Below are 23,897 nucleotides of genomic sequence, written 5' to 3'. Positions count from 1 at the left end.
AGACCGTCATCATGGACAGCACAATCTCAGTCTTAAAGAGACAGCCTCTATTTTCCAAATGGTTTACAAATTTAATGCGAATTCAATTAAATGTAAAAATAGTCTTTTACACCGTGACTTGCGTCCATTAAAAGTCACGGCCTCATTAATGATTGTAAGAATAAAATTCAAAGAACAAGTCACTTTACTTGTGAACACCATTGTAGGGCCACTTATGATCAGTTACACTATGAGACTTCTGAATGGAACAGGAAGGCTGCCATCTGTGGGTAAATGTGATTTTTACACCGGTCTACTGAATTAATTATAGGGACTTCGAGAAACAGTAAAAGCAGTTGGCATCAAATATGCATATCACCAGTCAGACTACTATTAGAGCATCTGTTCAAATAGTGAAATTCAGTTGCAATAACAAATAAATAGACACTGTACACATAGAGGAATACAAAAATATCTTTCTGTTTTAATATGGCAGATCAGAACAAAAACAAAATGCATTTGTAGAAAAAATAAAAAGCTCTTATGCATGCTGTTTTGTCTCTTTTCTTGTTGTGAAGACAAAATGATTGACTTGCTGAGTGAATAGCTGGCTTCACTAACTGACTTTCTGATCTGAGCTTGATGTGTATGAATACGCTTTCCCCAAAACTATTCTGTCACGTAGCAGTTTGAAGAAAGCGTAATAGTTGCTGAACAGGATGAGGGCTAATGATATTGTCTGGTGCCACTTCTCGGAGCACATTAGTGAGTAGAGCTGGTAAAATATCATGGATCCCTCTAGAATGATGAGGATATTTAATATTCGAAGGGGCTTGTTGAAGAAAAACTGTATGGAAAAAGAAAAAAAGAGAATGAAATGTTTGTTAATGCAAATATATTTAATATAAAACGATTAAAATCTAAAAATATTGTTTAAAAAAAGCAGCAACGACAACAACAAAAACATCAAGTTTGAACTAAAGGCAAGGCACACACTCATGACACCAAAACTAACCTGCATGATCTCTAGCATATCAGGGCTTTTCAAAAATGTTCAATATGGTCAGAAAAGTGTACTCACATAAAAGCGATAATGGGAAACGTCTGAGGGCACTGCTACATTGTAGTGGCCCATAGCTTTGTAGACGTTCTTGTTGTGTTTGACCAGAACCCCCTGTGGCCACATGTACTCCTCTGTCCAGCTGAGAACAAGAGATCATACATATGAGGAGATGCGTTAAATTTCAACATATTTTCACAACATTCTCACAACAGGAGCACTCATTTAAATGACCACCAAACAATGAAGTTGGGCAACGAGCAAAACTGAACTAATTTGTTCATGACTTGGCAAAACCAATTTGCTAATCACAAATGCTCCCAAATGAAACATGGTGGCCTTAGTTCATGTACAAGACACTTTACTTTTTGCCAAACTTTTTTGCCCATCATTTCAATTAGGGCCCTATGAATATTATGAACAAGTATTTTTTAAGGGAAAAAAAATGAATTAAATAATGGCACACACAAATGCATAAATCACATGGTGAAGCTCCCCATGGCTTCCGTATGAGATCCCCCCCCCCCCAATCACTTACATGTGCTGCAGGACGTTGCTGCAGAGCGCAGGGTCCACCTTCTGCCAGCAGCCCAGGTGGGCAGCCGCTTTGTGCAGGAGGTCGCAGTAGCGGGGCGGCAGCAGGTGGCGCATGAGGATGACCGAGGTGCTGACCGACACGAGGATGAAGAGCTCACACGACCAGCGCTTGTCCACATACTGAGTACTCTGCAGGCAGGGGAAGACATACATTTACAAAAGATCTCGCTTTTCATTAACTAGAAACAAATATTTGTAGATCTCACAGACCAATTGGAGTGTTGCCTACTAGACATGCTCTGCATGTTTGTCAGAAACTGTTATATTGTATATATTTTTTTTTTGCCTTTATTTGGACAGGACAGCAAAGAGTGGCCGGAAGTAAGTGGGAGAGACAGGGTGGGAATCGGGAAATGACCGCAGGTCGGATTCCAACCTGGGTCCCCGTGGGCACTCGGACCCATGTGCATGGTACAGGCGCTGTAGCCTGCTGTGCCACAGCACCCCCCACTGTTGATGTTTGATAGTCCTCAGGTATGAAACCAGGTATAGTATAGGTATGAAACATCATGTACCTTTGCCTTTGGCAAGTCTTGGATTACAGATTGCAAACTAGTTTTATCTTGCAGATCATGGTTGCATTGTCTGTTTAATGGCTACACACTATACAGGTCTGAAAACTAACCTCCATGTATTTGTTGTAGCTGTAGGCACATGTGATGGGTAATCTCCTAATCTCTAGGTTGCCTTTTTAAGAAACGGGCTAAGGACCACAGATGGAAATTAGCCCATACAGCCAATTCTGGCTTATTTACAGTACTTTTCTGTTGATCAATGAGCACTGTCCCTATCAAATAAATACATAAACAAACTAACAAACAAACAAATTAATTAATATCAGGTCAGCCAGTGTCAATAAGCCCGAGGCCAGGGAGCAGTTTATTTAGCTGCTTTGAGCATAATTTACAACAGTGTTTACTTAAACCATCTCCTGACCCAGTCAAAGGATGTCTGTACCACAATGACCACAGCCAAATATGGAGCACAGTGACACCAGGCTAACAGATTCGACCCACCTTGACAAACCATACGGGCACAAAGGCCACATAGTAGGCACTGAGCATGGAGCTGACCAGCACCTCCTTCATCCGCCAGTTGAAGTCCACCTTCAGGTACTCCACCTCCTTGCGCACCAAGTCAGGGGACAGGCAGCAGGCGTGTGTGGGCATGACGGTCACGCCATACAGCTGGCTGGTGTGCTGCTTCCACGTTTCCTTTAGCACAGAGAGGTAGTCGCGCCCACGCGCCATGCTGCCCATCTCCTTGGCACCAATGCTGGTGATGGGCGAGAGGGGCCCGGCACGGCTAAAGTCGCAGTTGATCCGGAAGAAGGGGATGTACATTCCAAATCTGCCAAGAGATGGGGTCATCGTTACTGTCTGCGTCTGTGTGTGTGTGTGTGTCTCTGTGTGCGTGTGCATCTGAGTCTCTGTGTGCGCGCGTGTGTGTGTGTGTGTGTGTCTATGTGCGTGTGTCTGTGTGTGTGTGTGTGCGTGTGTGTGTGTGTGTGTGCGTGTGTCTCTGTGTGTGTCTCTGTGTGTGTGTGCATCTGAGTCTCTGTGTGTGTGTGTGTGTGTGTGTGTGTCTCTCTGTGTGTGTGTGTGCAGGTCTGTGTGTGTGTGTGTGTGTGTGTGTGCCTCTGAGTCTCTGTGTGTGTGTGTGTGTGTCTCTCTGTGTGTGTGTGTGTGCGTGTGTCTCTGTGTGTGTATGTGTGCGTGTGGGTGTGTGTGTGTGTGTGTGTGTGTGTGTGTGGGTGTGTATCTGAGTCTCTGTGTGCGCGTGTGTGTGTGTGTGTGTGTGTCTCTGTGTGTGTGTGTGTGTGTGTCTCTGTGTGTGTGCATCTGAGTCTCTGTGTGTGTGTGTGCGTGTGTCTGTGTGTGTATGTGTGCGTGTCTCTCTGTGTGTGTGTGTGTGTGCGTGTGTCTCTGTGTGTGTATGTGTGCGTGTGGGTGTGTGTGTGTGTGTGTGGGTGTGTATCTGAGTCTCTGTGTGCGCGTGTGTGCGTGTGTGTGTCTGTCAGGCTTGTGCAAAATTCCAGAATTGAATTGAAACAGGCTCTTAAATTCCTATTCAATTCTTGAATTTCACTTGCATTTCAATTGAGGTAGCAAACAGGAAGCAGAATTGCAATTCGAATTGTGCACAACCCTGGTGTCTGTGTATCCGAGTCTCTGTGTGCGTGTGTGTGCGTGTCTTTGTGTGTGTGTGTCTGTGTGTGTGTGTGTGTGTGTGTGTGTGTGTGTGTGTGTGTCTGTGTGTGTCTGTGTGTGTGTGTGTGTGTGTGTGTCTGTGTGTGTGTGTGTGTGTCGTGTTGAGAGACAGAAAGAAAGAGTGTCTGTTTGTGAGCCACAAAGAGAAAGGTGTCCTAGTGTCGTTTGAGTACTTACGGGTAACAAAGGAACAGTAGACTCAGCACTGAGTAGGTCCTGAAGAGGTGGATGAGGGAATGACAGAGGCTCCAGCCAGTCAGAGTGAGCACAGCGAAGCGAGCAGTCACCAGGAAGATGGAGTGAGGAAATGAGAGCTTCCCACTCTGAGACGCCTGGAGGGAAAACGAAGAAAGCCAAAGAAATGTGTCAACTGTCGACTGGTTTCGCCTTGCAGGGTCACATTTACAGTATACAGAAAATACAGGGAGGGGAAACAAGGGGTGGTGTGGGTGGGTGGGTTTCTCAAGCTTGGTATTCTGTTACTCAAACTCAAAGATCACAGACATGGATGTTACCCAACATTGACAAGAACAGAGTTCATACCTCCTTCACAATTGCTGCTATAAGTCTGCGTGCCAACACGATGATGGTAAATATCAACATGTTGTAGTCAATAAGATGGAAGTTCTAGAAGGGAACAAGGAAACAAAGTATTACAAGGAACAAAGTATTATGTGAAACACTCTCTTCGACACAGAGGGTGTTGGTGCAGGCCTTATATGAAATGGTGTGTTTAAAGAGTGTTACTGATTAAATGTAGCCTAGAAATCTAGACTCACCCTAGCGGCACAATTACATTTGCTGCCAGGGCTAGATTAAATGGGGAAATCACAAAATTTCAACCATGAGGAGTAAAGGCCTAAATGCATCCACACAAACAGCACCAGACACCAGGCATCACAGTTAATATAACAAGCAATAGGAACTCAAGCATTGAGGTATTTTGGCTAATGTTCATTTGGTAGGACTAGAGACAATGCAGTGTGAAAGCAACAAAGCATTTTCTTTTGACAACCCATGACATTATATAACTGAATATTATGCTGCCATTCAGGTTCCGAGTGTACAACGCCCTGTGGGCCACTAGATCATCCGCCTTCAGGAAGACACAGGTGCTACTCTGCATGCCTTGGCGTAGCAGCTTGTGGTGACAGACATCCCATGTTTGCACTCAATTAAGCAGTTAAACTTCTCATTATTGTAACTTCTGCCAACACTGTAAGTACCTAAACATAACTTATAATATTAAAAATTATAATACTAGATTTGTTATAGCCATTTACAGTCACCATGTGTGCAGTACCCAAATGCATATGTTTTGGCTCACCAGTGAGGTGTGGGAGGGTGGATGGTTTGGTGGGTACCACCATACTGTCTTGTAGATGTTTACATAGTGGACAAAGAGTGCAACGAGGTGGCAGAAGAACAGGTGGAGCTCAAAGAGCACATTCTTCTCCATGGAGAGTTCTGGAATCTTGCAGTGCTTCAGAGGGACAACTGTCTGGGCAGCCAGAGGAGGGCTGGACATGCCAGTTCCCGAGCCGTTCCTGAGGAGACGATGTGAACAGACCATTTAAATCATTACTTAAACTAGCAATGAAGAAAGCCTAATGGTTTGCTTCTAGAATTAGGTATACAGTAGTGACCTGATTTTCACAAAATGTATACACATTTTTGAGTGGCAAAATAGGACAGATGTTCAAACAAGCTAATATCTTTTTTTAATGTCAATATAAGGTGGATGGTGGTTCAATGTTTGCCAGGGGCAGCATCTGCTCTTTGTCTCTCACTGTATGAGAGCATTTGCTTTACTGGGCACATTAGTGTACTCTCATTCTCTGGGTAAGAGGCCAAAGTCCATCAATTATACAGCGGGTTCAAAATACCAACTTTTGACTGATTCCCAGTGTGGCCTTCTAGAGGTTTAATGGCTCCCAATAAGGCTGATTTGTGTTTCATGTTCCAGTGTAGAACACTCAAACAAAAACATCTGCGAGCCAAGAGTACTCTGCGGAGGACGAAGCCATCATCTTGCTAACTGAAAGCCAGACACTCAATCTCTTACCTTGTCCGTGAACGCACCCCTGTAACTGGGGAGCTGGTGGAGTGACTTCCATTGCCGACAGACTGTTCACTGCCCAGTGGAGACCTGCAGTACGTGGTGCGGTTGGCTCCTCTCCGACCACCTGCCATTCCAGACAATCCTGCGGCTCCTCTTTGCCCCCTGATTGTACAAGCCGTCTCTATCCTTGATGGTCACTGTTCACCTTCTGAGCTATGATTGCCTTGTCAGAGAAGAGGAAACTGCATAGGAAAAAAAATAGAAAACATACATTATGAATGAAGCGTACATGATGCATATCAGAGTTTGGGCTCAAGTCCACTTCCTCATAGATGTAAGATGCTAAACAGAGAGTGTTTGACAGACATTGACATAAAAGTGCTCAAAGAAATTCTGCTTCTTTTCAATTGTAGAATTGTTTTATCTTGCTTGTATTTAGTACATACACATCACAACTGGGGTGATATACATGCACTATTATGAAACAAACTCAGATAAGATAAGACAGGTTAAAAAAAATGTCAGCAAATATATCATGCTAATAAAGGCCATCTCTTCTCTGACAGGAAATCCCTTTAATCATCAATTAAATGTTTTGGTTCTATCGATATAGAAACCATAACATATATTACACCCTTAATAAATTGGCATCACACTTATCTGGCCTCTGTTAACAATTATAAAATCCAGAAAGATCATATAATTGCTGAAGTGTAATGATAGGAAAGTAACAAGATCATATGAAATAGCCTTGTGCATTCTTTTTCATGCATCTTTGTTTTAGTTGGTTTAAATGCATTATCTGAACCAAAATGCATCAAGGCCTTATCCTAAACAGAATCACAAAGTGCTTCTTACAACGCAATGCAAAACTTTTAACAAGACTTGTACTAGTTTTTGACTCGAATTCTCGAGTTTCATTTCAATTCAAACCTGCCACTGTAGACTACCACATGTCTGGTCCGCCATATGGACAAAACAGCTTGTTGCTACAGTGTTGCTAACACCATCAAGCAATCTGATCCTTCCAATCATTGTATTCAGTGCTGGCTTGGCACACTTCAATAATACACTCCTGAGAATTATTGAAAGTTATATAATAACACTCAGAGACACACCCACCTAGTTCAAATGATCACTTGCCCAAGTTTACTCTGTTTTGTCTGCTGTAGGTGTTCTACTCATGAAGATGCATTTCAGCCCAGACGTATTCAGTAGGCCTGAATATCTATTCGCGTTACCCTTTAGAACTCTTCCACAGCTTTGCATCTCGTTTCAGGACGCTTCACAGCATCAGCAAACTAACATGATCTGTCAATAAAGGAAAGAAAAGCAAACTGGCGCTGTACCACATTATGCAATACTAAACCTGCTCTGACAACGCGTTATCTTGTCTACCAAAGTATCAAATGATAACAAATTAAAGGCATTCACACCAGCAAGTCTACAACTGACAACCTGTTTGACAAGATAAATAGCCCACGGTCGTAAGAATGGGTCCTGAGTTTCCGAAGAGTTTAAGCTAACTTGTCTGGAAGGAATGTAAACCTCACGTTTGCTCACGTTAGGTTAGGTTTTGCGGAAGCAACCAGAACGAATTGATTGCTAGCTACGCTAACTGCACTGTTTTTTACGCAGCGGTTATAATAATTTACTTTGACATGACTTTGTGTGAGGAAAATAATTTCCCGAAACATTTGCTTGCACAACAACCATATTTAATTAAGACAGCAAGACACATGTCCACAAAAAAACAAAAGACTGAGGCCTAAGTTTAACTAGCTAGTTAGCTAAACGGCTAACATTAGCCCCACATACCAAATCTTGAAAACGTCAATTAGCGAATGAATGCTTACCAGTTTCCACCAGGAGATTTTAACATCAAAAAATAGCAACAATGCATTAAGAGAAAACTATATTTGGCACCGTTTTGCGGCTTGGTTGAGCTCACTTATTATGAGAGGTGGGACTCATGATCTAAGTAAGACAGCAGTAGTCAGCTAACAGTTCGGTACTACAGATGTGTTGGGGTGGGAGGTGTCGCATAATTCATGAGGGAGGAGTGTAAGTTTTAAAGGGACAACCTCTACAGACTTGGAAAATCTTGCTTGACGATGAATAGTGCATGTTTTCATTCTGTCTGGTGATGTTAAAAGAGGGAGTGCTTTGCTTTAATCTGTGGTTTGTTTGCTACATCTAGCCTACAAATGGATTGTCAAGAGGAGAGTAGACCAAACCCAGAACATGTGAGATTGAATATGGAATGCATCATGTAGGCTAATACCATTGGCATACAGAAGTTCAATCACTGCTGTACACTGGCAGGAAGATTGAAGCATGACCCTAGATGTGCATATAACAGTTGACTGTGCAGAGGTTTCACTGCAAACCCAGGTCAAAAGCCAGAAAACAGACTGATGCTTTTGTAGTTTGGCCATTGGCATTAATTCAGATCAACCAAACAGCAATGGAGATTGTGAATTTAATGTAAAAAGCATGCCTTGTTCCTCATGGCATTCACCCAGAGTGAGACATGCTGTTTCAGAAACTTCTCTGTACTATTTTAATCCAAATGATCAACATTTTGCATTGCTTGCTGTCTGACTTATGGCTTTTTAACAGCAGCTCTTGGGAAATATGTGCTTATCTGTTGGGTCATTCCATGTCAAATCATACAGAATACAGGAGAATGGTTGCGTCATCATTGCAGATTTTGCACAAAGTTTGCCTATAGATAATGTTTAGGTCCCAAAATGAATAAATGTTTGGGCATTAAAAATATGAGGATAAGATGACCAGACATCTTTTATAGACCTTGTTTTTGTAAGCCATTCATATACAGACCAGAGCAGTAGAGAAAACAGAGTGGCGACACTCCTATAAAAGACCATGGAAATAGATGGCCACGTCAGTTTCTGGGTTATGGAAACAGTTTTGGAACTGAAAATTGCCAATCACTTACTCAATTACGCCCTCCAGCATCCGGAAATACATCCCACCCTTCTGCGATACAGTCATTCTGCACAGTTTTTTTGGAAATGTTGATCGCGTGGCGGTGACATCAAAGAGTGTCACGGCTCTCTCTTTCTATGACTCTGATACAGACAAAGTTTGAACAAAATCTGAGATGCTGCAGCATCAATCTAATCTAATTGGACACAAAATAATCCTAATGCAATCAGCTGTGCTATCACAAGGCACAACTGAGCCCCTTTGTGTATTATTTCACACCATTCCTGGAGGATATGAGTAACTTTTTCCATGAAGTAGTTAAATTCAACTTTGATATGTCCTTTCACAACTAAATGGTTATAAGATTTGCAGATGATCACATTTTGTTTTTATTTGCCAACTTAACTGGGCAGCCGCCCGTGGCCTACTGGTTAGTGCTACGGACTTTCGAACCCCGACCAGTAGGCGCTGAAGTGCCCTTGAGCAAGGCACCTAACCCTCACTGCTCTCCAGGCGCCACTGTTGTTGCAGGCAGCTCACTGCGCCGGGTGCTTCACCTCACTGCGCCAGGTGCTTCACCTCACTGTGTGTTTACTGTGTGCTGAGTGTGTTTCACTAATTCACAAATTAGGATAAATGCAGAGTATATATACGTCTTTGCAAATGGGGATACTAGGGAAATGACAGAAAATCAAATACAAGTGGATTGAATTTGTGAGTCTGACAACATGTTTCATTCCCTATAGTAGCCATTTTGTAAAATGCATTTTTTCATGAAATTGTCACTGGTGTTTCCATTACTGTTTCCTCATAAGTAACTTGTTATTGAGAAAAGAGCAAGGGAACACTTGTGACATTATTACATGTGAACTTGAATGAATGCACACATAATATCTGTAATCTTTCAGATTTAATTTATGTGTATTTTTACAGCAAATTAGTTAAGTAATGTCAGGTCACTCTCAGCAGCTTCCTCTTCACCTGCCCTCACCAGAGACTTTCTAGACACAGCACTCAAAAAATTCTCAATAGAAATGCATGGGTTTAGTTTGTAACACCAATATGGCAGTTGTCTACACATATCCCACCCCTTCCACGGCAATAAATTCGACATGTGAATACATTGTGCCAATCATGTGGTGTGTTGTGTATACATCGTGCCAATCATGTGCCGCTGGAGCAAGGTTGCTGTTGTAAAGCCTTGCGCATGCGCATAAGTGCCCAAAAAGCATTACAATATGGCCGCAGAGTGTAGGGACTTGCCTGAAAGGACTTTGCCCTCACACACATGCCTGTGTGATGCCTGCCACATGACTGCGCGAGCTCCACCTGCATTGTCTACATCATGGGCAGCTCCAGCTGTCCTGCAGGACAACACCTCTTTCTCCAGTCACACTTTGAAATGACCCCTCCCCCACACCTCCTTCTCCATGACCCACGGTGGGGAAGTCTTAATAGGTGAAGGTACAGAGCACAGATGTATGCACAGCTAGAGAACCACAAGACTGTGCAGGTATATTGTGAGGTGTCTTGAGTTGGGTGAGCAGACATCTGCCCTGGTAAACAAAGGCCTTGTACAGATCGGAATGTATTTAACATGAGTCCTGACCATGAGTTGCATATGACTGAATGACATATCCATACACATTTGTATTTTTAAAATCACAAGAGAGCAATCTGAGAGCAATCTGGACATAGACAGAGAATCTGCTGAGCTATACACAACGAATAAAAGTGAGTGTGTTCATGATATCTAATGCCTGTTCTGGCATTGTTTTAGAACATATCAGGTTTAATGATAAACAATTAAACCCAGCACTACAAATCATCCTCAGAAAGGAAGATGCAGAAAGGGAAAAAGGTGGTTTGCCCCACCGACAATTACATTATATTGGCATAGCCATATACTCTATGCTGGTAAAAAAGAGACATGGTAGGTAGGGTATTTCAAGATAGAAAGAGCCGTAGTACATGATAAACCTATGTGCCTTGTTTGCCTATAAGTGGGTGTAGAAAAGGAGTGTGTCATTAAACAACAACTGATACCCATACAAAAATGATAATGACCACGAGAATAGCCATGACAGCCCCCACAAGGTTTCGTTCAAATAAATCCGACCCACTGTCTATGTCTGACACCCTGGTTTTAGATGGTTCTTAATAGCCCATTCAGGGTCCTCCCTGATAGCTGAAACTTGTTTTCTATGCACTGTCTGACCCAAATTACATTGTAACACTAAAGGGTTTGCCCTGTCATTGTTCCTGTGATGAGCAGACCATTTGGCCTATTCAAGCCTGATAGCCCATTTCACACAACTGCATGACAAACCAAATCCGTGAATGTTTTTCTTGAGAATACATTGTAGGCCTACATCTGCTTTGTATTCATATCCATATTTATTCTGTTTTCTTATATTATATTCTGTTACACTGCATACACTGTATCTATATTACTCTACAACTATTATACTATTAGGCCTACTGCTACATTGCACATTATCTGTACATGTTTTTCCTACATTGTTCACATTACATAGCCATATTTATTCTGCTCTAAGGGAACTGCTAATACACTGCACATATTTACATTTAATTTATATTACTCGATACCACCTTCTGTAAATCAACTGTATACTACTGCACTATATTTATTGAACTGTCTATGTCTGTCTATACTCTGTATCACATTGCACTTTTCTGCTTGTTTTGCACTTCTGCTGGTTAAACGCAAACTGCATTTCGTTATCTTTGTACTTGTACTCTGCACAATGATAGGCCTACTAAAGTTTAATCTAATCTGTTCATTTTGATATGTGCTTATTTCCTTTGAAATTGTTTTTGAGTGAATTTCCTTATATGTCAAAACAGTGTAATTGGGAAATAATGAAAATGCCACAAGAATTAACATCCACAACAGAAGACAGCAACCTCTTTGGGATAGACTAATAATATGGGGCCCTATGTATTTTTTTTACTGTATGCCTTCTGGAGTGCTTGGACTCTCTTCTTAGATACTGGGTGAATAGAGTAAAATGTTTAACTAGAATATATCACCACAAAACGTGCCCAGTTGTTTACCCACATAAAGCAATCTGAACAATGGATAAATTCAGGTTCAAAATTATTGTTAGAATAAACAAAAAAAAAAAAACAGGAATGAAGATGTAGGCTGAGTCTTCAAAAATTAAACAAAAATGACAGGAACTCCAAATCAGCCAAATTGCCAGGGTGATAATGGTAACTCAAGCTTGGACTTCTTGTGTGAGAGGCAGTAGGCTACCCTGGGAATCCACAGTTCTCGCGATTTCCAGGCTAGCAGTAGGCTATGCCATGATCACATGCTAACTAGGCCTAGGCTACACAAGGCTTAACTGTCTTAAAGGCAGGAAACGCAAATCTACAAATAAAGTCACTGGAAACAAACTGTGTAGGCCTAGAACTACTACACTACAAAAGGAGAGGCAAAATTCGACTTGCCTATTTTTTTTTTCTTTATTTGAAGCACGCATGGTGCAGTGGGTAGCCTAATAGATGAACAACATGACAACCTGTGATTTGCCACTTCTTGCAGCTGAGAGAAGCCGGCTTTTATTGAAAATTAATGATTTCCTGTATCTTTTGCAGCTCAAGTCGGCGGCGGTGTGTAGGGCTACGTATATGCTACGTAAAGTAGGCCTAAACAGTAAAAGAAAAAAGACAGTTTAAAACGGGTAACAGCGGTGACAGCCCACCGAGCCCACCCAACGAGGATTTTTAAACTTTAGATGGGTGGAGCCAGAGGGGTGGAGCATGAAACGTGTGCCGTGACTTCACATCCGTCTAGGTTTTATATCTGGTCGGTCTTCTCTGGGTCTTCTCCAGCCTCTCAGAAAACTGCTATTAATGTTAACTTTCGGACGCGAAAACAAAACCTGAAAGTAGAGAGATATTTCACAACCAGTGATAGATAAAGACAAAGGATCAAGTTCGACCAGACGTGTGTATTATATTGTGCAGGGAAATTGCTTTCGTTTCAACAGACGTTAATACCAGATCAAAATGGATACCACACCAAAGGATAATCGCAAAGCTAAAAAGCCTAAAATGGAGGACGACAGCAAATACCTTCCAGAGCTTCTAGCTGAGAAAGATAGTCTTGATGCATCGTTTACTCACGCAATGAAGCTTCTAAATGAAGGTAATTTACAGTTAATTCACCGCCTTCTATCGGCTTTGAAGCATGGCAAAGTAGGCCCAGTCGCATGGCAAATGCTAACGTTAGCGAGCTAACGATGGCTAGCTACAAACGAAACCCTGTTTTTGCGGCTATCCAATCTTGAATTCTAACCACGCGTTCATTAACGTTAGCATCCTTATGTGGCAATTGTGTATGTGTGGAACAACGTCATGACTGTCGCAGTGGCTGTGAATGACTTTGTTGTATGCTGTCCAAAGATTGTAGATTATCGTTCCAATTGTTACATTTTAGCGCCAACCATTTGATAACGTTAGATTTCGGTCTTGGCTTTTGTTGGAGCTAACGTTACCGGATACGTTAGCGAGCTATCATTTCCTGAAGTGTGATGCGACTTTTGGTTGAGAATGTGTAAAATACCCATATTATATTGTTATAGTCCTATGACCGACATTAATGCAACTAAAAAGCTGGCGTTTTTGGTTATGGCCTAGTTTTGTGTTGAGCCAGTGTTAATGACAACACCGTCATTAGCGTTTGCTAAGATTACCCTTTGCTAAGATTAGCATTTGTACATCGTCTGAATGGGTGCTACATGTAGTTAACGTTAGCTTTTAATGCTTGTGTTAACTGTTAACGTTAATTCCAAGGTCCTCTTTTTAAAGGTAATGTTACATTGCTAAAGTCAGCCTCCTTATGCCTTACTGCGGCCTCGTGCGCCACCTGGCCTGCTAAGGATAGTTGTATCGCGCATTTTTCTTTGTCCATAACGTACATCCTAGACATCATGTTTAATTAGTCTGAAGCATTCAATACCAGAGTAAAAAATTTCGAAAATATCACATGTTTTGGTACAAAAAGGTTGCGATTTTATTTACTGTGACGATTGAAGACAATCGAAACATTTTTTTTATCATGATGCCACAGCTGGTACGTGGGGATGTAACGGGAAGACGATGAATGAGATGGTCATTGGTATTACTCTGGTCTTATTTAAAACCCGGGTCTGCCCGTTTAAAAAAAAAGCATCAATGTTTGTAATTTTTTTTTTATGTTTTATGGAAAATGTCGACTGCTTTGAGGTAATTAGTTTAACTTAATTAGTACCCATTAATACCTTGATTGGATAATGCAAGAGTCCGCAAAAGAAAGGAGCATTAATTATTGTCGTTCATAAATTAAGCCAACAATGGTCTCTTCTACAGAAATTGAAAGGATCCAGAAAGGAGAACCCAAGAAAGAAGCAGAGACCTACTTGGACCTCTTCAGCACAAAGAATGTGAGGGTGAAGGAGAGGGTGTTGATTCCTGTAAAGCAGTACCCACGTGTAAGTGCATCTCTTAAATTCGGCTCAGTAGATAACTTGTTTGAATTTGGTTTTTTTTTTTTTTGTGAGATTTGTTTTCTCATCCTCTTTTATCCTTTACCCCACCCAGTTTAACTTTGTTGGGAAGATCTTGGGACCACAGGGGAACACCATCAAACGACTACAGGAGGACACAGGGGCAAAGATATCTGTTCTGGGCAGAGGATCCATGAGGGATAAGAACAAGGTAATGGTCTCTTTCTAAAACCTATGATGTATTTCCATACCGACTGTATAAAACCTTTTCATAAGGAATGGCTGTGGTTGTTAAATCATTGTGTTCTGCCTCCCAGGAGGAAGAGCTTAGGAAGGGTGGAGAGCCCAAATATGCCCATCTGGCCATGGAGCTGCATGTGTTCATTGAGGTGTACGCTCCGATTCCTGAGGCATACCTGCGCATGGCCCATGCTATGGAGGAAGTGAAGAAGTTCTTGGTTCCTGTAAGTCTTAGAATATTTGTGGTATCTTACTTATTAACCTGTTATATGTTTGTTTTGCTATGATCTGACATAACTGGTTACATCTGCTTTTCTCTGATCAGGTTGATAATCTTGAGGACATCCACCAGGAGCCGTACATGGACATAGGCGGCTACATTAATGGCTCTCAGGACCAAGGAGGCAGAGGCCGTGGCGGACCACCAGGCAGGGGGAGAGGAGCCCCACCACCCCCTATGTCTGTGCAAAGGTTGGTGTCAGACTCTGCCACTATTTCGACCATTTCTCACACTTAGAATCTTAATGAGTGTTAAGTCTCTTGCATTAACTCCCATCTCACACTTAACTTTAATGACTTATATTGTTTGTCCTTCTTGACTTCCAGGGGTCGCGGCATGCCTCCACGTGGAGCAGGTCCCCGTGGTGGTGCACAGCGAGGAGGTCCTGGTCGAGGTGGAGCCGTGAGGGGGGCTCCCGCTGGCAGAGGTGGACCTCCACCCACTGCACCCCCAGGCAGAGGGGGCGCCGCCACACGGGCAAGGCCCTCTGCACCCCCTCCCCAGAGGATGCTGCCTTCCTCAGCACTCTCTCACCAGCACCACCAGCAACAGCACCAGCCTCAACATCAGCACCAGCATCCAGCAGCCCCCGAGTCCTATGAGGAATATGTGAGTTATACTGTAACATGAAGATGAGTTGCTGTATTATAAGCAGGGTTTTGAACCGATTTAGCCAAATGTTCGCTAGTCAATCATTAACGTGGAGTCGACAAATATAGCTATTGATATTGTGTTTGGAATGAGCGTTTTAATTAACGATGGATCGTAATTTACCTCTTATCATTGAGTATGACCAGAAGTTTATGAAGGGGGTAAATTTACTCATCTAATTTGCATATTATGACGTCACTGGATGGCAACCACCGTGAGATGCACATTTCAGTAAATACTAGATGTTGAACATATTTGAGCAGTTTTACTTTCTTTTTTTGTGATTTCACCGACATAACAAATGAACAGGAAAACGGTCACATGTAAACCAACAATAGTAAACTATTACTATAATCACAAACCCTATGCTACTATACAATAAAGTAGCCTGGTCAAATCTGTTCCATATCGCGGGTGACTTTGAAGTTCTTCAGAGCCCTATTTTTACAACCCCTGCTGTCTATACCATGTCCATTACGGACACATCACTACTGTCACTGGCACCTCCAGCTATGTTGGGCAGAGGGTCGAAATAAGCATGGTATGCTTAGTGGACACTGTCAAAAGACGCACCTCCATTCACAGACGCTCCGTGACCATCAGTCAATAGACGATCGATCATATTCTCCAAAAGGCAGATATTCTCCTTCAGAATCAGAATAGCTGAATAACAGACCCAAGACTTCATCACACGTGAAATTTTTTTATTTTTTTTCTTTTTTTTTTTTTTTTACACTTTTTTTTCAACATTTGGTGTATTTCTGCTTCAATTTGTGCAAAACTAAGGCTCGCATCGCTTCCGAGTTATGGCGGAAATGCATGTCTTCGTGTGTTTCTCGCGTGTTTTCGCGAACTTCCTGAAAACTTTGCAGGGCTTAGTGTTCAGGGACCGTGCCTGAATTCAGGCGTGATCTGGTATGCTTTAGATTTGAAAATGGGCAATGAGACTACAGTATATATGACCTACTCATAAATGTCTGAACATGACAGACTTTTTATTGCTTTAAAGGAGAATTCCGGTTTGATATTGACCTGAAGTGTGTTGAAACGTGATACCGAGTGTTAACGTATGTCTCATAGCCCATCTCGGCTTGTCCCCTGCACTCCAAAATCTGGCGCTAGTTAGCCGATGCTACCAACAGCTTTTTCAATGGTGGTGCTTCGGCATCGGGCTAGCCATGCAAATAAATCACTGTTGCAAGACTATTTATACAGACCGTATCTTCGCGAAGTTTAGCGTTTGCAGCCATCTTAAATTTAGTCACGATAAGTTGAGCGAGTAAGACTGAACAGGTATGATAAGGGATCAGATTCCAAAATAATTCCGTGGAAATGCATGGATTCCAGTTGCTGCTACTTATCATACCTGTTCATTCTTACTCGTCGCTCGACTAAATTCAAGATGGCTGCAAACACTAAACTTCGTGAAGATACTGTCTGTATAAAATAGTCTTGTAAGTAAACTACCAGTGCTTTTTCGAAGTTCTCAATGTCTCGTTTTAAATGTCAGGACCCTCGGAAGTCTACCAATGAAGTGTGGAGATGCATTGAGCCTCGTAAATGGTGTAAAGCAGTGATTTATTTGCATGGCTAGCCCGATGCCGAAGCACCACCATTGAAAAAGCTGTTGGTAGCATCGGCTAGCAGATTTTGGAAACACACTTTAGGTCAATATCACACCGGAATTCTCCTTTAAGCCCTGTGGTTGTAAAAAGCGCTGATGGTAACATGCTTGCGGTTTCCTTTTTAGTCATACGATGAAACCTACCCCGAAGGCTCTTACGAAGGGTATGACTACAGCCACTACAGTCAGCCTCCCCAAGCGTAAGTTTCTGCTCCATCTTGTCCCTGCTATGTAATAGTTGCTTTCTGAGCTATTATTGTGAAAATGCAAATTGCATGTAACTGCAACACCGTTTGTCTCCACAGAGAGACTGAATACTATGACTATGGGCATGGAGAGGCACAGGAGACGTATGAGTCCTATGGTATGGGTAAATGTAATTATCTGTTCCAAATATGTATAGCAATTCGATATAAAAAAAAGTTCAGCTTTTATCTATGATCAGTGCTGTGTTTCAACTCTCTCTTTCTCTTTCTCTTTCTCTCTCTTTCTCTTTCTCACAGCTGAGGATGACTGGGGGGAAGGTGGATGGGCGGCAGGCCAGGGTGGTAAAGCAGCCGCTCCCCGACAGAATAAGAATGCCCCTCGGGCACATCCGTACGCACGGCCTTTCTGATCGCTGAGCCAGTTTCCCGGGCAACCGCATCGAGTTCTAACTCCTTTTTAACGACTCAAAGTAATTTTTCACCTTTTCCATCCTCTTTTCTGTGCTTTTGATCGAGAGGAATACATGTCCCTGTAACTGTTAAAAGGGACTGTCATAGCCAGGACTGCACTGTTTGATTTTAATTAATTTAGTTGTCAACCCCCTGCTTGCCTTTTTTTTTTTTTTTTATACTGCATCATCTGTATGGGTAAAATGGCCTGCTTGAAATGCCCTGTGAGCATTGTGGTTTGGATTGTCACGGTCACTTTGTGTTTGGTATTTTTATGATGTTTCCCCTTTTTAGGATTTTCCCCCCTTTTTTTTATAATAAACACCACAAAACAAAAAAAAACAATCAAAAACATTTGCCGCCACTATATTTTATGATCAAAAACTGTAAACGGCTACAAAAAAGAAAGAAGACAACTCAGGATGAAGGAAAACTCAATATACTGCTGTCCATATAGCGATCATTCAAGTCGTTCAGTTCAATTTGAAATGTTTCAAAACCTGTATCTACTGAATGTTCTAACAATACAATTTTTTGTTTTCTCCAAACAAAAAAAATCAAACTGTCCTTAATTAGCATAGAGCCTTTGTTAATGTCAGCCCAAGGTATGCAGGGCTCCTTATCTATGTAAAAATTTCAATAGATACACTTAATGAGGGATGTCTTTCTGACGCTTGAGTAGAATCTTCTCGGGCTCATCCAACTGAGACTGCAGCAGACCTAATAGCATGTATTCAGCATCTGGCTAATCTATAGATTGTCAACTGTACATAGCTTGTCCGTCTTTATTAAGCGTTGAGAAATACTTGTGTAAGCTTGTCTAAATAGGTGACTAAATATGACCTGTTTTGCTGCAGTATGTCAATAAACTAGTTCTTTTCCTTCGAACAAAGTTGGTATTTTTCTTTCACTTGTGACCTTTAAATGAAAATATATCGAACTAACCTAAAATGATGTTCAAAAGAAAACTGTTCTAGGTTTTTAAAATACAAACTTTGCATGCAGAATTATGACATCCGAATGATGAGTCTTAACATTGTCTGTTCTCTTAAAAGAAACATCAAATTAATTGTTAACTGTCCATAAATTGTGTATAAACCCTTATTGACTTGCATGTCAATTTTAAATGTGTTGAGGAGAAATGTAAATTTCTTTCTACAAAACAAAGTGTACATAGTTGCCGGAGGAGACAGTAGGACATCCCTTAAAAGATAAGATGTATTTTTATATTTTATTATGCACTTAGATTTTAATGTTCAAAGATGTGCTGGTTCTATGAGTCCTGATGACTGCAAAGATTTATAAAGGTTTATGCACAGTTTTCTGCAAATCCAAGTGCAAAAATGTCTGCTAGAACAGAGGCAGCCAAACAAATGTTTGTAAAGGTTTCTTTTTGTCTGAAAAAGTTTATGCATCTCTAAATAATTTCCAATTGCTCAAATGTTTTGTTTAGATAATGCCACAAAACTTGATTCTCACATGGTGTCATTAGGAGAGTAATCATGATCTCGCACCAAAGACCTGTATTTGCAGTGTGTGAGATTTTACACCCCCTCTGTCGACGTAATTCAGACCTGCAGACTTGTACTTGAGTTTGATGCAAAGACTTGCTGGCTGCATTATAAAGTGCAAAGGAGAGGAGGCAAAAAACCTAGAACTCGCCGCAAACCAAAGGTAAACTAAACCCCAAATCTACCTCAGTAGTGCTTGCTGGCACTGTCTTTACATTCTTTGGTTCCCATACATGTAAGTATAAAAAAAACCACTAGTTTCTTGCACCATCAAAACTGTTGACATTAAGAGAGTGAGTAACATTAGCCAAAACAAAATTGCAACTAGAGTTCCAACTACAGTTAGAATGTACAAATTCAACTCTTGCTTGGAAAAAAAAAAGTAGGTCAGTCATGACCAAATTTATAAAGATTAATGATAGTTACAGACTATATAGTTAACATTGTCAGGTTTTATTTATTATATATCAAACAATATTGGTTAATTAAAACAATTATTGCTTAAAACAAGTTGGATGTAGGTCGTTCCTGTAGCCTCTTGCAGCACATTCTAAGATGTATGGGCTATTGCTCATAGATTTTGTGTTCTTTCTTTAGGGCTATCTGCAGGCAGTGAGCCGTAATTCTCAGCCAGGCCTCAGGATAACAGGCCACAGGTAGGTAGCAGGCAGGGGTTGGTATACATTACCACCTCGTGATCTTTGAGGTAAGGTATGATTTGAGATGAATGGTGTTGGAATTGGTGGCAGATAGGTATGTGTGTAGCCAAGGGCAGAGGTTGTTTTTGTGGCCGGACTTTATATAGTGATTTCTTCAGCCCAGCCCCCTCACTAACTTGCACATTAAAATTGGCTAATGTACTGGCATGATATCAAATGTCAGGTCTTCCTCTTGTACACTGTTAGGGGATAGTATATGGTTTACCACAACGAACAACAGCCAAACTTTTTATTACCTTGTGGCTCGTCTCTATTTCTCCCTTTCAATTATTCCACAACAAGAAATTTGACAACATACATTTTATTGACATAACAGCGTTGCTTGCCATGTCATAGTTTGAATGGCACATACTTGAGGTTTCCCAAGTTTTGGATCAGGCTATCTGATCTTTTTGATTGTGAAGTCACGTCAGAGTGGTGAAATTCATGACTAACAGCTTGGTATAGAGCTCAACATTGACTACCTGCAGACTTGTTTCAGAAAGTATAAATACCATTAATTTTCTCCATTGAGAATTTGATTATAACAGGGTTCCTACGCAGTATGGAAAACCTGGAAAAGTATGGAATTTGATTTTGGTAATTTCCAGGTCTGGATAAGTATGGGAAAAAAGAAACAAGGGTATGGAGAAATATTTGTGTTTCCAGACTATTGCATTTGCAGTACTAATCACTTCACTCGGGCCATAATGAACCATTCCTACTGTTGTGTAGCATAACTGTCAGTCCCCATCGTCAAGATACAACTAAAAATGACCCAGCTAAATGGACTAATATTAAGTGTCATTTTTAATTCACTTCAGTTGTTTAATACCTTTGTTTTCACCGTGTTATCCCAAACCATAAGTGGCCACAATGTTAAGAATATGGTCAGAAAGATCAACCAAAGTATGGAATTTTCAAATGCAAAATGTGTAGGAACCCTGTTATAAGCCATAATATCATAGCTGTCCAAGATGGACCTAAAACTAGCTATGTGACTAAAAACCTGAGGTAGTGAGGAGCAGTGAGTGGCCATCCAATAAATGTTTGTCACCTTGAAAGTTGACTTTGCTGAATGCAAACAGGAAGTTGGTCATCTTTATCTTTACCTTCAAGTGGTAGCGCATTAAACAGTCAAACATTGGAAAATTGTTCACAATGGGATACAGTGGTTCCTTTGCTGCTTAGCTTGGCTTATTTTGCAGCTAGGTAACTGAATGTGGAGAAGTGTAATTTAGTCAAATGATGCAAAATCCGAAGTTGACAAAAGACCCAAGTTACACCTGTAAGAACCCGGAATAGTGAACCTGGCCACAACTACGCAATACAAATAGCCCTTGCTTAATTGTTACGATTTTGAGGGGGTCCCCTGAAATTGTCCCTCCCTCAGAACCAAAATGTTTAAGAATCTTGGGCTTAATCAATGTCTTGATAATTATAAAATGACTTCAGCATGAAACTTTTTTTGGGGGGTGGTATTGACATTAGGAATCAGGGGGATTCGACTTCATGTAGCCACTTGCAGACGTCTTAAGCTGACTGCTTAATGTGATTATTTTCTGTGATTCTGATACATTTTCAACTATGACTGGTTGAAAATGTACCAATCTCAAAAATAATCACATTTTGCAGTAAGCTTAAGACTGCTGCAGGCTGTTGCATCAAGTTGAATCCCCCTATTGTTGTGCACACACCAGTAATAATATTGGGTTGAACAAGATATTTGATAGACATTTAGTCTGTTAGTCAGTAGAGCTCAGACTGACCACTGAAGTTTTTGAAGTTTTATGTATATGTATTTATATGTGGAATAATTAACTTCTCTTCCTTACCTTTTTTAGAAGCAACCTGGTCCTCCAGTTGATATTCAATTGTATGCTTTTCATTTTGAGAATACACCAAGAAATTGCCTTTTTATTAAATAAATGACTAAATCGACTATTTTGTTGTGTGGAACTTTTTTGCCTTGCTTGTATTGTGGCCATGTTGTAAAGACATAATTTCCAGTTTTCATGTCTTTAAGAGGATTTTATTGTGCATGTTATCTATTATGACTTATTGCCAAACCAAACTATGATATTGATATTTTATATCGTCATTATTGTGTATCTACAGGACTGCAAGACATCCCTTACAGAAATTTCAGGTTTTGGAGAACAGTTTGCAATTATTGGTTAAAGGTGGTGGCAAACCATTGATGAACAGTTGCCACTAATGGCAAACTTCATTGTTGCCAGAACATTACTGGAAGTTTGCCTCTAGCGGTGAACAAACATCTGGCAGTATTTTCTAGTGAACTGACACATCACCCATAAGTTTGCTGCAAATCTGCCGCAAGCATTTCATTTTTGTATTGGTTGTGGGACTGTACCCACTCTGGCTGTACCAATCTCCCTTGTATGTTGTGTCGAAATAGGCCACTTGGTGTACTTCAAGAAAATTAGTTGCCTATTTGCCTTTCATTGCATGAAAAGGTGTTGCTTTGTCTGGTTTTTAAGTTTTAAATAGTTCCAAATGCAGACCTGTCGATAGATACTTTATTGATCCCCAAGGGGAAATTCAAGGTCTCTGTAGCATACAGACATCACACACAACATGCACTTACAGCAGAAATGGTAAATCTAAGTATAAACATATAACAAAACTCCACTGCACAATAGACATTAGAAGATAAGAAAAACTAACAACTTAATACTAAATATACTATATAAATTAAAAAATCCACAGTGTGCTTGAGGGTGATCAAGCATGAGACGCTTGCAGTAACTGGGCCAGGACTGGCTTGTAGTTCTGTGTGCACGGTGAGGTGTTCGAGAGTGAGTGTGTGAGGTACCGCGGCGACCACCCCATGTTTAGGGAGGTGCGCCACTGGATTAGGTGGTGTTGAGGGAAAGGCAGGAGACAGCAGCTTCCATACAAAAATATATTTATTTAGTCCACAAACCAGGAGGAAGCACAGCAGGAATCCAGACATAAAAATCCAGAGATCTTCAGTATGCATCTTCAAGTGAACATTTGAACTCGCCATTAAACTAGGCAACAATTTTAAAGACTTTCTAGGCTCCCGATCCAAACAAGGCGACCTTGCACAACTCTGGACCATACTTTATACCCTTGCCTCACAGCAAGCAAGGTTAACATAAACTTCAATTTACTTTCTAACTCTAAACTTCCCTGAGTCTCTGGATCTCCAGCTCTTCCCTCCATCTTCTGTTGTCTCCTGTCTTGTGTGTCTCTCCTGTGTGAAATAAGCCTGCCTTTAAATCGGCTAGGCAATTACCCAATTAGGTCTGGGCTAAACCATTATAGGGAGGGTGGGGGTGGTCTTTACCATTAACCCAATCACAGTTAAAAATCAACACCTCAATACAGACACATACACACGAAACAAAAGCCATAAACCTGGAATTGAGTGCAGGTGAGTGTTTGGCTGCAGTCCATAGAAGTGTGGCACAAGGCAGTTTTTCCAAAAGTTTGTCATGGGGAAAAGGAGAGGACTTCTTTTTCACAGAGTGTCATGGTGAAGGTGCAAAAAGTAGTCTAGGGCAGTCAGTATTCAAACATGGAGAGGGTGAAGAGGCAGACAGACTATGCAGAGAAGTCTATCTCCTCTTCCCTTTAGTGAAGCATTGAACAGTTCAATGGCCCTGGGGACAAATGACTTCCTCAGCCTTTCAGTTGTGCATGGCAGTGAGAAGTCTCCAGCTGATCAAGCTCTTTTGCTTTTTAATAGTGCTGTAGAGTGGATGACATTTATTGTCCAAGATGTTGATCAGTTTGTTCAGGATCCTTTTGTCAGATATTGAAGTGATACACTCCAGTTCAGCTCCCACTACAGAGCCAGCTTTCCTTACCAGC

The 23,897-nt window shown here is 41.2% G+C and overlaps 2 protein-coding genes across 5 annotated transcripts; one reads left to right on the top strand and one right to left on the bottom strand.

The window, feature by feature from the left end:
- Positions 1–443: 443 nt before the first annotated feature.
- tmem39b (transmembrane protein 39B) lies at positions 444–7,925 on the bottom strand. 2 transcript variants are annotated; one of them, XM_048228816.1, is made up of 10 exons: positions 7,765–7,925; positions 7,031–7,219; positions 5,912–6,150; positions 5,174–5,393; positions 4,390–4,473; positions 4,024–4,178; positions 2,653–2,986; positions 1,578–1,765; positions 1,061–1,181; positions 444–826 (listed from the first exon to the last, which is right to left on the bottom strand). In XM_048228816.1, the coding sequence occupies exons 3-10, from the start codon at positions 6,037–6,039 to the stop codon at positions 596–598; spliced, it is 1,461 nt and encodes a 486-aa protein (XP_048084773.1). In that variant the 5' UTR covers positions 6,040–6,150; positions 7,031–7,219; positions 7,765–7,925; the 3' UTR covers positions 444–595. The 2 variants fall into 2 exon arrangements, with proteins under 2 accessions (XP_048084773.1, XP_048084774.1); XM_048228817.1 differs by lacking the exon at positions 7,031–7,219.
- Positions 7,926–12,659: 4,734 nt separating this feature from the next.
- Positions 12,660–21,977, top strand: khdrbs1a (KH domain containing, RNA binding, signal transduction associated 1a). 3 transcript variants are annotated; one of them, XR_007191836.1, is made up of 10 exons: positions 12,660–13,037; positions 14,240–14,361; positions 14,471–14,587; positions 14,694–14,840; positions 14,942–15,087; positions 15,223–15,505; positions 17,298–17,371; positions 17,477–17,547; positions 17,675–17,847; positions 19,936–21,977. XR_007191836.1 is itself a non-coding variant. In XM_048227951.1 (9 exons), the coding sequence occupies exons 1-9, from the start codon at positions 12,899–12,901 to the stop codon at positions 17,785–17,787; spliced, it is 1,200 nt and encodes a 399-aa protein (XP_048083908.1). In that variant the 5' UTR covers positions 12,660–12,898; the 3' UTR covers positions 17,788–18,715. The 3 variants fall into 3 exon arrangements, 2 of the variants coding, with proteins under 2 accessions (XP_048083908.1, XP_048083907.1); XM_048227951.1 differs by lacking the exon at positions 19,936–21,977 and having other exon boundaries at positions 17,477–17,535; positions 17,675–18,715; XM_048227950.1 differs by lacking the exon at positions 19,936–21,977 and having other exon boundaries at positions 17,675–18,715.
- The last annotated feature ends 1,920 nt before the right edge of the window (positions 21,978–23,897 follow it).

Source organism: Alosa alosa, chromosome 19, assembly GCF_017589495.1.
Source record: "Alosa alosa isolate M-15738 ecotype Scorff River chromosome 19, AALO_Geno_1.1, whole genome shotgun sequence".
Classification (NCBI taxonomy): domain Eukaryota; kingdom Metazoa; phylum Chordata; class Actinopteri; order Clupeiformes; family Clupeidae; genus Alosa; species Alosa alosa.
Note: the sequence above shows the minus strand (reverse complement) of the source record. Positions and strands in the feature narration are given on the sequence as shown.